The sequence below is a fragment of the Ctenopharyngodon idella genome, chromosome 2, assembly GCF_019924925.1.
Source record: "Ctenopharyngodon idella isolate HZGC_01 chromosome 2, HZGC01, whole genome shotgun sequence".
Classification (NCBI taxonomy): domain Eukaryota; kingdom Metazoa; phylum Chordata; class Actinopteri; order Cypriniformes; family Xenocyprididae; genus Ctenopharyngodon; species Ctenopharyngodon idella.
Window position 1 is genome coordinate 525,151 of NC_067221.1, and position 14,933 is coordinate 540,083.

General features: G+C 38.4%; 2 protein-coding genes across 3 annotated transcripts in view; both read left to right on the forward strand.

Moving 5' to 3' along the window:
- LOC127505019 (G-protein coupled receptor 4-like) overlaps positions 1–7,310 on the forward strand; it is a 104,696-nt gene extending 97,386 nt beyond the window's left edge. Inside the window, exons 2-3 of one of the 2 annotated variants that reach the window (XM_051880257.1) lie at positions 5,743–5,963; positions 6,300–7,310. In XM_051880257.1, the coding sequence (XP_051736217.1) occupies positions 6,327–7,310 (984 nt within the window). In that variant the 5' untranslated portion in view covers positions 5,743–5,963; positions 6,300–6,326. Of the gene's footprint in view, positions 1–5,665; positions 5,964–6,299 lie in introns of those variants that run through there. The other variant, XM_051880265.1, reaches the window with a different exon arrangement.
- LOC127505046 (ovarian cancer G-protein coupled receptor 1-like) overlaps positions 1–7,398 on the forward strand; it is a 120,551-nt gene extending 113,153 nt beyond the window's left edge. Inside the window, exon 5 of the transcript XR_007927554.1 lies at positions 7,263–7,398. The gene's annotated coding sequence lies outside the window, so the exon portion shown is untranslated. The remainder of the gene's footprint in view (positions 1–7,262) is intronic.
- The last annotated feature ends 7,535 nt before the right edge of the window (positions 7,399–14,933 follow it).

Consider the following 14,933-nt stretch of genomic DNA (forward strand, 5'->3'; position numbering starts at 1 on the left):
CACATTAATGCAATAAATAAGCCAAAATATACTAGTAATTCATGATTAACTGAATGTACAGTAAACGCCTATTATTTTTGTGTAGTGAAGGGGTGGATTCTGGAATCCACTGCCCCTTCAATAAATATCTTTTGAGTTGTTAATTTAACATTTATCTTTCTTAATATTAAATTATTTGAATGACTTCTTCAACTTATGTTCAAGCATTTATTTTCCTTTTCAAGCACTAGAAAATAATTTTGAATATTGTCTGTACCTCTCACTGAGAGAAAAGTACAACTTATCAGTATGTTTTGGGAAACTTTCCTGTTTATAGTTGGAGCCTGGGCCAACTTCAGCCTTGAAGAAGCTGTGAATCATGTGTATCTGTGTATGTGCGCTAGTGTTCTGTGTGTAGGTATGGTATTGGTATCAATGGACAGATGGCATTTGGCCGGAGACCTGAAGACGTCATGTCATGACCCAACAGGACATCCAGTACCTGAATCCAGGGTCCCCTCATCAGCATCCTGACGAATGGAGATATGCTTCTGACTATCTGTCCATGTGTGGAAGATTCCTAATCTTGTCTATTCTCTCTTAGCCAATCAAAATCACTTTTACCTGAGTAATGAAGTAGTTAGTTGACTCTGTTAGAGTATAATTGTTGTGGAAATGTGAATGTAAGCAGAGCGGCCAACGAACTCCTTGAGAGACTTGAAGCTGGTTTCTGGTGATGAAACTGCAAACTATTCTTCAGTAAATTTTTCGTAAATTTATTTTTTTTAAACTCTGACTCCGGGTCTTCATTCATCATATCTGGTCTTTTGGGTCTTTAACTGTAAAATTCCCATACAGTTAATGGTGGAGAATGCGGGCAATCATTCTTCGGTGATATCCCTGGATAAACAATAAACAAGGTAGGAAGCTGTTTTATTATTTTGTTAGGACTGTCTGAGTGGAAGAGATTGGGGAAGGAGAGCGGCAGAGCTTCACTTAGACGTGAGTGAGGAGTACCGTAGATCTGGATTCGGAGGCCAGGGAGGTACATTAATTATACTAGCTTTATGATTTTGCTGATCATTTAGTTTTGATGGTATAAGAAGTCGCTGAAGCCACTAAACGGCAGGCAGCGCATCGACGCACTCCAATACAGGGACACAAGTGGTGTATCTATACAGAGATACGCCTACAGGGAGTGTAAAGCACTGGATAAAGTAGATCCGGTGACACCGTGAACCTGACTCTCTCTTCCACATCAGATAGGGGTACCCCAAACTTAGTGATTCAGGCAGTTAGGGATAAAGCTATTAGTTAATTACAAGATATAAATAGATATAGGGTTTCTTGTTTTCCTGGGATACATCTGTAACGATTCCGAGAAAAGTAAAATTTTGTGCCCTAATTGGTTTGGACCAGTATATGTGACTGTGATTCTGGAGTATACTTTGCAGTTTCATCACGCAGAAGCCAAAGCTGTGTTTTTCAAAGATCACCGCCTCCATCTCTTTTCAGGTGAGTATTAACTTGGACTTAGATATGGCTGACAAATTGAGTAACTTGATCAGTAACTTGATCAGTCCTGATCCAGATAAAGAGACAGAAATTGTTAGTCAGGGTTTTGATTCTGATTAGAAAGTTAAACAACAACCTGACTGGCTACAAACAAAGAAAGAACCAGAAAAACTAAAATTTTTAGCTGTTTGTGCTTATTCATGGATTTGTAAAATGGGCGGGGTGCCATTAACCTCTGATGGAAAAATCCCAGAAGTAACTGAGGGATGGTACAATTTGATTGCCAAATGTGATAAAGTGACAGAAATTTCTGGTGTTAATGAGGGTTTTAAAAGTAGATCAATGTTATTGTGACAAAATTAATGTTTTTGTATGAGAAAGAACAAGAGAAAAATAAGGTCATAAGATTGAAGTCTTAAGAAATTCCTTTTGAAGAAAATATATATTATGATAATTTTTATATTGAATAGACATGTAGAGGTTGATGTAAAATTACAGACAATGACTCCAAAACATGTGAGTTGCAAAAATATATAAAAAGTAAGTAGGGATGATTGGATGCTCTGAAAGAAAATTTCACTTAATGGGGAAAATATTTGAACAGTCTCAAGTTTGTTTTCCATGTGATCAGCACAGCACTACTGTAGTGTAAAGAACTAAAATGATGTATTTCTAAATGTTTGGTTTTTGATGGTCAATGTGACATAAGACGGTTTAAATGGCAAAAATGAGACTGCCAGTGTCACTGAGACTCGACCAGATTGGAAATGTGTAATTTCTAAATCCCCTGATATGTGGGTAAAAGACAAATATAAAAATGATGTTTATTCAAAAAATGCATGTCAATTCTGGCAAAGTCTTAAGCTGGGCCAGAGTCAAAAGATACAGTGCCCTCAACAAATACTGGCACCCTTAGTAAATATGAGCAAAGGCAGCTGTGAAAATAAATCTGCATTGTTTATCCTTTGGATCTTTCATTAAAAAAATTCACAAAATTCTAACCTTTCATTTAAGTAAAACAATTGAAAATGGGGGGAAAAAGCTCATTATGAAATAAACGTTTTTCTCTAGTTCACGTTGGCCACAATTATTGGCACCCAATTATTGCAACATCCTTTTGACAAGATAACAGCTCTGAGTCTTCATCTATAATGCCGGATGAGTTTGGAGAACACCTGAAGAGAGATCAGAGATCATTCCTTCATGCAGAATCTCTCCAGATCCTTCAGATTCCAGCTCCATGTTGGTGCTTCTCCTCTTCAGTTCACTCCACTCATTTTCTTTAGGGTTCAGGTCAGGACTGGGACATTTTGTGCTCAGTGACACATTTTTGTGTTGGTTTTGATGTTTGTTTTGGATCATTGTCCTGATGGAAGATCCAACCACGGACCATTATTGGATTTCTAGCAGAAGCGGTCAGGTTTTGATATTTTATCTGTTGGTATTTGATATAATCCATGATGCCATGTATCTGAACAAGATGTCCAGGACCTCCAGCAGAAAAATAGGCCCACAACATTAAAGATCCAGCAGTATATTTAACCGTGGGCATGGGGCACTTTTTATCAATGTGTGCACCAAACCCATCTGGTCCCGTTTGAAGTTCCAGTCGTGTCTGACAACTGAATATGCTGCAGATTGTTTCTGGATGAGCGAGGAGGATTTTTATTGAAACCCTCCCGAACAACTTGTGGGGATGTAGGTGCTGTTTGATCTTTTTTTTTTTAGGCTTTCTGAGACTCAAGACTCAACTAATCTCTGCAATTCTCCAGCTGTGATCCTTGGAGAGTCTTTGTCCACTCAAACTCTCCTCCTCACCGTGCATTAGGACGATTTAGACGTGCTTCGTCTTCTCGTGCTCGTCTTCTGCTGGGTCGTCCTGTCTCCTGCTTTCTCGGTGGTCTCTCCAGCCTGTGTGTCTGCTGTCGTGTGAGCAGATACAGCGAGAGCCACCAAACAGTTTCCTCAAACTGTCACCAGTTACTTTGACTGTTATTTTTGGTGTCTCAGGTTTCACCCTGAATAAACTTGTTCTTTTGTTCACCGCAACTTGAGTCCTCCTTTCATTCACCTCATGACAGGGAGTGCGCTGTGATTGGATGATGGTCTGTGACAAATATACTTCAGAGATATTTTACTCATAAGAATTTCTAGGGGTGCCATTAATTGTGGCCAATATGTATTGGAGAATATCATTTATTTCATAATGTGAGTTTCCCCCCACTTTCAATTGTTTTACTTCGATGAAAGGTTAGAATTTTGTGAATTTTTTTGAATGAAAGATCAAAAGGATTAACAATGCAGATTTATTTTCACAGCCGCCTTTGCTCATATTTACTAAGGGTGCCGATATTTGTGGAGGGCACTATAGTAGATAAAGTCTGATGTTACAATTTTATGAAAATTCAGTGTACTAGTCCCGAATGCCTCAAGCCCCTCTCTCTCTCTCTCTCTCTCTCTCTCTCTCATTCTTAGTCAGCTAAATGCTACTGTCTGAGCCTGTGTCTTTAGTGATAAGCTATTTATAGTGAATCACAGTGTTTCAGTTGAAAATCATAGACATAGAGATGTTAAAGAAATGATTATCACGAAGAGGGTAATTTGTTAAATGTGTCAAAGTAAAACTGACTTTATGAGGTCTTCAAATACAAACCTTGAATGATAGAAGGTGACATTTTTAACTAATTTATAAATGACCAGTAACTTTTGTCTGATCTTTGTCACCACCATGTGCAGGGCCGATGGCTCCGGTCACAGATGTAGCAGAACACTACACTGAATGGACGGTTGTGATAACTAAATTCACTGAGTATAACCTCAGTACTGATACGTTTCTGCTTTGAAGATAAAATACATAAAACTCACAGATAGACACAGATATTGTGCAGATACTTTCAGTAGGAAACAGTAGACATTCATGTTATTTTAGAGGTGGTTTGTGACATACATAATGAATTAATGCTGATGGGAAATGAGGAAATGTGCGATCTCTACTGAATCTCTTAGTAACAAGCTTTTGAAAACAGAGTAAAAATCTCCCACATCCACTCAATCAGGGAAGAGTTTTCTAACGGCAGAAACCAAACCATTATGATCCTCAGTAGAAGTGCTTCAAGTTCAATCCTTCATGACTGAAACTTTAAAGAATGCATTAAAACTGTATTGTTTATCATTTCAGCTATTATAATCTTTTAAATCATCATACGTGAAATATATGCATCACGTGGCTTTTGTGTTCATGATCAACATGTTAATGAAAGTGTTCATTACTGTCATTATTTACCATTAAGATCAGATGTGTTTGATTATTCTGCTGTGAAAAACTCTAGTGTTCACCATATCTGAACATCAATTAGGTTTTCACCAATATTAATAGATATTAACAACATAATTAAACATTTGAAACACACATTTGTAATGATTTGTAAATCTTTAACAGAATTATACTTTATAATAAATAATTTAACAGAATTATAACAGAATTATACTTTATGATAATAAATTATAATAACAGTTATTATACTTTACATTTATCACTTCATCAAGTGTCAGTAATTAGAATCAGAGTTAAATTAGTGAACATTATTAAAGCAGAGCAGAATCAAACTAACTGACGGATCGATGTGGAGCTTTGAGATTTTGTTTTCAGTAGTAAAAGTTGCTGTAAGGTTTTGTCTTTATTTTGCTCTCACTGCATAATCATAATTATAATTAATTGGTAAACTTACAGAATGACAAAATCTGAGTATTATATCACTGTACACATTTTCCTTTCTAGAACACTTGAGGCTCTTTTTTTTTTTAAGTGGTTTTCTATTTTGAAGTTTGGTTTGCTGATTGCTGATGCGGTTGCGTGTCCATTAAGTGTAAATTATGTTTAATGCATATTTGTTTGATGTTTCCGGAGTGATTCAGGCTATAAAAGAGCGCTGAGCAGCTCATAAACACCATCATCTTCTGATGAGCAGCGTCTTCAGTCCACAGTCTGATTCCCGGTAAGATCATGAGATCATCTCATCGGTGAGTTTATATCATCAACTGTCTTTGTGTTTCAGCCTCTGGAATCACTGTGATCATTTGTGCTTAAACTAGTTTCCTTCAATGAACATTGTGTGTGATTTCAGTACAGCGGATCCAAATGGAAAAACTACAGTTTACTTCAGTTGTCGTAGTTGAGCCGAACCAGTTCTGAAAGTTAGACTGGTTTTTCACTCAAACTATCATTGTTAGTTAATCGTGTCCTTTCAGGTAATCACAGTTTCACACGTTGTATCAGATCGTTTGTCTGTAATCTCAGTCATTTCCTACATCAGATCAACAAGCTTTAAAATGTGTGTTTTTACAGTGTAGCCGAATGAAGAGCTCTTCAGACATGTGAAACATCTGTCAGTCTGTGTGCTGCTCCACAAACCTTCTGCTTCGACTCGCTTTGACCTGCAGACCAAACACACAAACTACCTGTCAGTAACGTAAGTTCTTCAAGATTTATTCCTTCATTAATAAACCATTGAACACTTACAGTTGAGCTGTACTGAATATTCACAACAACAGCATTCTTGTGTTATTGTTCAGATGGAGGATTTTCAATCTTTAATCTTACATTTAATGTATTTTTAGCATTTTAACATCACACACATCTCCTCTAAAGAAAATGTAAAGCAAACTGAGGAAACTGTATTTCAACAATCACACAGAAAACATGTTATGCCATATAATTTTTCCTATTGTTTTTATCAAAGAAAAATATATTTTTACAATAGGAAATGAATGCATGTTTTTTAACTAATGACTGGTTTGTTATTTAGTGCTGCCTGTCAAGAGTTCATCAAACAATGACAGAACAAAACACCAGCATCAACGGATCAACTGGAGTCAATAATCACAGTGAACAGACACGTGAGCAAAGGGAATTGATCAGGAAACTTCTCTTTGCAGAGCCATTATTCATCTGGATCATTTCAGTCATTGAGATTCCAATCATGATCTTAACTCTGTTGGCGTTGTGTGCTCTTATCAAATCTCAGCGCTCTGCTTCAGTTTTTGTTATTCATCTGATTCTTTCAGATCTGATTCAGATCATTTGTAAGTTAATGATGACAACTAAATGGACACCAGCACTGCAGGAATGGTTTAGTGAAATCAAGTTATATAAATTGATTAGTGCATATTCTTATAGTTTGATTGTGGGTCTGTATTTTATGGCTTGTGTTGCTTTTGAACGATATCTTCTGGTTTCTCATCCTATCTGGTACAAATCTCATCATTCACTAAAAGTCTCCTGTGTTATTTCTGTGATCATCTGGTTTGTTCCTCTGATCTTTGCAGACATAAACTCCGATTATCTGTATTCTAACTATATGCTCCGATCGATCGGCTGTTTTATCCCCTGCCCGATAATCATTCTGTGTTTTGTTGGTACTCGTCGCGGTCTTTCACACGCAATATCTCTTACTTCTCTAAAGCGACAATTAATTTTGGGAAGTTTGTTCCTGGTGCTGCTGACTTACTCATTTCTCATTCTCCCCTATGTAATCCTGCGTTTTATTGATGCGATTTTTCCCAAGTTGGCGGACAGTTTATTATTTGTTAAAGTTTCTTCTTTTTTTAAAAACCTCCTGTATCTGAACCCACTCGCTGACTGTTTGTTGTACTTGTTCATGAGGCCTGATGCTGGTGATTTAATGAAGTTTGATCACTGCTGTTGTAGAACTGACACAGCCGGGATGAACATACGATGCTGTAGGATCAACGTTCCCGCAGTAAAACAGGTCCAACAGTCTGCTGGATCCTCCACACACGAGCAGGTTTCAGTGTGAACACTGATCCAGCATCAGTTCTGATCACTACATCAGTGCAGACGCACACATACACATAAACACCCTTTATTCTGACTTCATTTCCCCGGTAGACTGACAGATGAACAACATAACGGATGAACAACCCTAACCACTTCCGGTTGAGTGAACGCTGGCGTTTCTGACTGCCGCTATTGGACTATTAATTGGACTCTGTTTCCCTTGGTCTTTTGGAGTTTTATTGATTTATTTATTTTTATATAAACATTTGGATTATGCACTGGCTCATTTCCTGGATACACTCGCTGTGCCGCTAAACTCTCGTCAGCACAGTTTGTGTGCTTTGCTCAGATACAGGACTGGTTTTCTACTTCGGGGATTTTACTGTTTTGGACTGAACTACTCAAGTAAAGTTTTCATCAACACTTCACCTGCTACAACCTCACTACCTACTGGCCTGCGAGCCCTCGCTGCTTGGATACTCTGTTGACTTGATCTGCTTGATATACCGGTGAGTAAGCCTCCACTTTCTGACCGGTGTATTCATAAAGATCAGTGGGCCGTAGGGGCTGGGTAGTTTTTCACCAAAGTCTGCTCAGTCCCGAACCCGACTGTCGACTGTTTTTATTTTTTATTTTTTGCAGTGTTTTGGTGTCGCAGTGTTTAACAGGCTGTGTAAATGGGTTGTTTTTGGCTGCTTTTTCATTTCATTGCCGTTTTAGCAGTTTTGCCGTTCATAAGGCTAAACTCACACTACTCATCTGCTCTGATGTGCATCGGCACTAATAGGAAGCATTCTTATACAACTTTGGAACTGCTGAGTTTAAATTCAACCTCCCGTTTTCCTGCGGAAACCTACGAACTTTGTGCTGCTCTAGGAATTGTACGCCGCCCTCGTTATATTCATCGGGGGTCCCGTCGTACCTATGAGAAGTCTTACACTTGCCATGAATCCAACAGCAGTATTACATCATTCTGGTCAACTACTCGTCGTCGTGCCAAGAGATCGATGGCCATGGGGGGCGGTAACAACAAGGACCATATTCGCTCGTTGGAATACTTATCTATAAAAACTTTATCAGCTTCATCTGAAACTCTGGCCTCCTCTCCTATTAATATGGCACTACTTAATGCCAGGTCTCTTTCTAACAAATCTTTTATATTGAATGACTTTTTTAGCTCCAAGAACTTGGACTTTCTATTTCTGACAGAAACGTGCTTAACCAGAGGGGATGTCATTCCTCTGGGAGAACTGACTCCGGCTAACTGCACCTTTAAAAATTCCCCAAGATCTGTTGGCCGCGGTGGCGATCTAGCTACTGTGTACAGAAATCAATATCATTGCAAACTTTTGCTGGTTGATGGTTTTTCAAGTTCTGAAGTGCAGCTAATGAAGATCAATCTAACATGCCCTGTGTTCTGTGCTCATTTACAGACCGCCTAAATATAATAAGGAATTTATTGTTGAATTCTCAAGTTGAATTCTCGTTTAATCTGACACCGTCTACTCATATAAAAGGCCATACTCTTGATCTTGTACTAACCTCTGGTTTTGATGTAACTAATCTTGAGGTATTAGAATCTGGGATCTCTGACCATAGTTTCGTTTTATTTCAATCTCTGCAGCTACATACCACCCTTTCAGCCCCTGTGTGCCGGCACCTTACCCGTGCTTTTCATTCCTCCACTGTCATGCAGTTTGATGAGATATATGCTTCTACTTATCAGTCTCAAATCACAGAAGTTATAACTAGTACTGCAGACACCGCACAGTTGATAGAAATCTTTAATACTACTTGTACTGACATCCTAGACCAGGTAGCCCCTCTCAAATCGCTGAGGTATAAAAACAAGTCAAACACCCAGCCCTGGATTAATGATCATACCCGTTCCATTAGGCAGAAATGTAGGAAAGCAGAATGCAAGTGCAAGAAAGATAAACTTAAAACAATATCAAGTCACTGTCAGGACTGCAAAATCTAATTACCTCTCAGAAATAACTGCTAAAAATGCCCATAGACCCAAGGTAATTTTTAATACAATAGATACTGTTATGAACCCTGCAATGGTTGGCCATCCTACTGCAACCCCTGGGACATGCAAAAAGTTCCTTGAATATTTTGTTGATAAAATTCAGGATATTAGAACACAAATTGTGGCCCCAGCTGTGACTCCTTCTGAACCTGCGTTGCCTCTAAGCTCTTTCAGGCATTTTGATCCCGTCTCTCTCAATTGGCAGACATAGTTTCATCATTGAAACCTACAAACTGTCCTATGGATGCCATACCATCGCGTTTTCTTAAAACTGTTCTTAGGTCTGTTGCCCCCATCATTTTGGCCATAATAAGCAGCTCTCTGGTGAATGAAATGGTCCCTGCGAGCTTCAAACATGCTGTGGTACAGCCTCTCTTGAAAAAAAAACTCATCTTGACCCAGATGATGTAAATAAATATAGGCCTATTTCAAAGTTACCATTTCTATCAAAAATTCTAGAAAAGATGGTTTATTTACAGCTCTATTCTTATTTGACCACTTTTAGTATATTCGATACATTTCAATCAGGCTTTAGGTCACTTCACAGTACTGAGACTGCTTTGCTAAAGGTGACCAACGATATTCTGTGTTCCTTGGACACTGGTGATGGTGCTATTTTAATTCTTTTAGATCTCAGCACGGCATTTGACACGATAGATCATTTAATTTTGTTAACTCATCTTGAGAGAGTGGTTGGTATCCAGAGGGTTGCCGTTTTTCTCGTATCTCAATCGGCGAACCTTTTCTGTCAGCATTGGTAATCACAACTCATCCTCAACACCGATTACATGGGGCGTCCCACAAGGCTCCATTTTGAGTCCCTTGCTTTTCTCTCTTTATATGCTTCCTCTAGGCTCTATCTTTCAGAAGTATGGCGTCTCTTATCACAGTTATGCAGACGATACACCACTTATCTTCCTGTCAAGCCTAACGATGGTAGCTCCTTAAACAATCTCACCTCCTGCCTTGAGGAAGTAAAGTTGTGGATGTCTGAAAACTTTCTCAAGCTAAATGGGGATAAAACTGAGACAATTGTTTTCGGCTCTTCATTGTGTACTAATATTGTAAATCAGTTAGATACTCAGTCTTTAACCTTGCACGACAGAGTCAAAAATCTGGGTGTCATTTTTGATTCTGACCTACTATTCGATAAGCAGATAAGTGCCGTTATTATGCACTTATCACTTCACGATTGGACTATTGCAATTCCTTATATGTAGGTTTGCCTAAATCCACTCTCCATCACTTGCAATTAGTTCAAAATACAGCGGCTAGACTCCTAGCGGGAGCAGGGAAGAGAGACCACATCGCACCTGTTCTCGCTTCCTTGCACTGGTTACCAGTTGAATACAGAGTCGAATTTAAGGTTTTACTCTATATTTACCAAGAATTGCATGGTCTAGCACCACAGTATATTGTCAATCTCATTCAACCATATTCTGCAGTGAGATCTCTTTGCTCATCAAACCAGTTGCTTCTCTCTGTTCCTCATTCCCATCTAAAGAAACCAAGGGCGAACAGGCATTTGTAACTTCAGCCCCCAAACTGTGGAATGCACTTCTTTTCTCTGTCAGATCCTCTACCACATTATCCACATTCAAATCTAGGTTGAAGACACATCTTTTCTCCCTAGCCTATGGTGTTGCTTGAGAGATAAAGGGTTTTATTTTTATTGTAGAAATCCAATCTGTATTAGTATGACTTGTTGATTTTAAGGCTTTTTTTCTCTCTCTCTTTCTCTTGTTTCTGTTACTGTCTGTGTCCTTTCTTTTTCTCAAATTGTACAGCACTTTGGTTCAACATTTGTTGTTTTTAAATGTGCTTTAAAAATAAACTTGACTTGACTTGAACATCAAGTAGTTTAATGTCATATTCCTGCTTGTCAGCTAATGTTCATAATGCATGTACATTTATCATATGCAAATAATTACTATTCATGCTATTAAAAAGATAGTTCACTCAAAAATGAAAAATGACAATTTACTTGTCCTCATGTTGATCAAAAGAATAACTTTTCTTTCTTCTGTGGAATATAAAAGACAACATTTTGAGATTTTTTAGTCCATATATTGTAAGTCAGTGGACAGTTTTGGGTGAACGATCCCTAAAAACACTTGATTTCAAGTGCATGAAGTATATCAGAAGTGTACTAAGTTTATATAAAATATTATCCAGTAGTTATTAGTAATATTGTTGTGTTTATAGAAGTGTTTCATATAGCTGACTGTATCATATCGAGTCAGAGACTGTCCTGTATTCTCTCTTTTCTATCATTAATATAATTAAAGAGCTCCAGTTCTCCTGTATCTGTTTCTGTCTGTGTTTGTTTGACTAATAACAGCTGATCTGAACTGTAAGTGGAGAAGATCAAACCACAGATCAAGATGGAAAGAAAGATGGCAGATGGTTTTCCTGAGAAGATCCATCTTCAGGTAATGAAATCCTGCTGGTCACTTGATGTCAGCTCCAGTACACTCACACTGGTCATCTCACACATGAGTTCCTCTATCTGCGCTCTAGACCCACTACACTTCTCAAAACAGTCATGAACTGCTTATTACCAGACGTCCTGAATATCATTAATCAGTCCCTACAGCAAGGAGTTTTCACTCAAATTGTTAAAACTGCAATTGTTAGGCTGAAGCAGTAATCTTGATTCTTCTGTGCTCAGTAACTACAGACCAATCTCTAATCTTCTTGGTAAAATAACTGAAAAATTAGTATCCATACAGCTCAATAACTCAAAATCTCATTGCCAATACACTAAATCAGACATTTCAGTCTGGCACCACTGTTTGACAAGTCAAGCCCCCTTTTCAAGGATACTTTAAAGAAAATGGACATGTGGAAAACAATCAGTCATACCCTTGGAATAAATGATTAAAAGTATTAACGATGAGATCATTATTCCAGGCTAGCAAACAGTGTAACATTAAATTACCTCAGGTATCAGCGCTAGTTTCCACAACATTGTCTTCTTTTGAAACTGCAGTGAAAAAGACCAGGTGTTGTTTTTATTCCACTATATTGACTTCATCAGCTAAATTCACTGTTAGATTAGATCGATTACACTAGCTATTCACTGGAATCACAGCACGCTGAGGACATCTGCTGGTTAAAGCATGTAAATGTAAAAAGAACAGCAAAAACATGTTGAATGACGTTCGTTGGTGTGGACGCAAATATAGTTATCGTTCTTGGTGTGAACGGGCCTTAAGACTATTCTCTGCTCTTCAAATACAAAAAATGTCAGCCTTTATGAACATAGCGTTTCCTGAGAAAAGAAAACGCTGTACTTATTCAAACATCAGTTCTTTATGTAAGCAATAAGGTACGAGAGGCTGTGCTGTATCGTGAATAAGTCAGTGCCTGCAACCCCTTCAGCCGTGACTTATTTAAGATACTGCACAGCCTCAAGTACCTTATTGCTTTTATAAAACGGTTACCACACAATACAAATACTAAAGCCAAAAATATATGTGTATAAATGAAACTTTCATGAAGTAAACTTTCACTAAAAGCCTTCCTTCCGCCGGAAAAAATAGTCCCTGACCGTGAACAGCAACAGAAGTTACATTATTACTCCATTAGATGGCGGCAAAGACTGTCTTTATGAGTGTGTCAGTCAGTAGTGAAGACTTTTATATTGAAAAGACTGAATTGTTTTGAAAGCAGAACAAGACGCAACTGACAAATACTTTGACTAGCGCTGTTAGTCACATGAAAACCCCTTAACTGTTAAAAGGACGAAATGATACATCAGACATTTAAACAGATTTTTTATTATGAATATAGGACTGACCTGAAGGAAAATACTAAATCTGAATGCAGGTATAAACTCGCTCACTCAATCTCTTTCTCACTCTTCTACATAATACTGTAAGATTCAATGAACAATATCAACTGAGAACATACAGTTTATGTTGCTAAGGGTGGTTGCTAAGGGTGTTGTGTAGTGATACACATAACCGTTGGGTGAAGCAGTCATAGCCGTGTTTTATCGTGAATAAAACAGCTATTGACCAATCAGAATCAAGGACAGGAACTAACCATTTTACATTTACCCTTGAACTGCAAACAAGCAGAGATCTCCAAACTGTGTTCAGCTCATTCTAAATGGAGGTGGGTGGAGTTATGAGGTTTGACTGACAGTTTGAGGAGCCAATGGAGTTTAGTCACAGTTTCTTTCAAATGCTTTTTATTTGTAAAACCCACATACAGACGTAAAGGACACCAATAGCATTAATTTTATAAAACAAAAATGACGAAATATAGAGATACAAGGTTTCGGCCCGACAGCGGTGAAATATTTTTATTTGTAGCATATATATATATATATTTGTTTATTTGTATTTCCTTCTCCCCTCCTTTGACTCCAGAGGGAGCAGTTTGAGCTGAAACAAGCAGAACAGCAGCTGGTGAATGAAGCCTCATGAAGAACTGAGGCTTTCCCTGATTGTTCCAAGAAAAGATTTAAAGCCTCGAGCGTGTCGAAAACAGTGCCATCTTGTTTAGTAAAAAATAAAGCAGCCAAAACCCTGTGAAAGAAGCTTCGTCGGACGAAACAGCCAACACACACTCCATTGATAGTGTCATGTTACATGCACAAATAAAAGCCTAAAAGTGTGAGTGTGTGTGTGTGTGTGTTGAATTTCTCTGTGATAAATTAATTTACCCATTAAACTGTGGCATTAAATTGCATTTTCTGGTGCAAATAAAAACACATAACTGATGAGGATAAGAGGGGTACGGTGGCTCAGTGGATCCCACAATCCAAAGACTCCAGCTGATCTTCATCTGAGAGCCTGATTTCCATAAGCTCTTTCTGTGTCTCTTGTTGAAGAGGTGTTAATGCCTGCAGTCATTCAGAGTCCTGCTGAGATCCTCACACATCTCACCAGCCGCTCTCCTGCTCAAACACTCCCTCAGCAAACATGATTCTTCACTTAAACTCATTAAATGACCAACACACGAGAGAGGCGAGGCGCAGGAGTGTGTTTGTGCTCTTCACAGCTGACACCAACAGATGCTTATTAGATGAGCTTATGATTGCAGCTTCATCTCTTCTCTGATGATGAGGGCGGAGCAACCTGTCACTCACATGAGATCCACCAATAGCAAACCACAACCATCCAATCAATTCCCCACGGACAAAGTTGACAAAATCAAGCCCCGCCCTACATTTGTTCTTGTTTGAGAAGCGTTTCTCTCAGATATACGACACAATAGAGAAGAACAGACTAGCGTGACTTCTGTTTCATCCTGACTTTAATGTAGTACACACTGAAACTAATAGATGTATACTTGAACTAGTATGGTTTGCTACTCCACATTAAAGAATGACAGACTTGTGCATAATCTGACTGACTAGTAGCTGAACTGATGAAGACTGATAGAGACACGCCGCTGAAGAGGATTGATCTGTCCAGAAGATTTATGAGTATAAATATGACTGACCACATGGAAAAAGATTGATTGATGGTGACCTTTGACATTGATCACCCAAGCTCAGCTCGCCTTATGACCTCAACTCCCCCTCCCCTGCTGACCTTTGACCTCTCACATTCTGAGTTCCCATGCTGACCTTTGACCTCCCATATCCGGTCACAT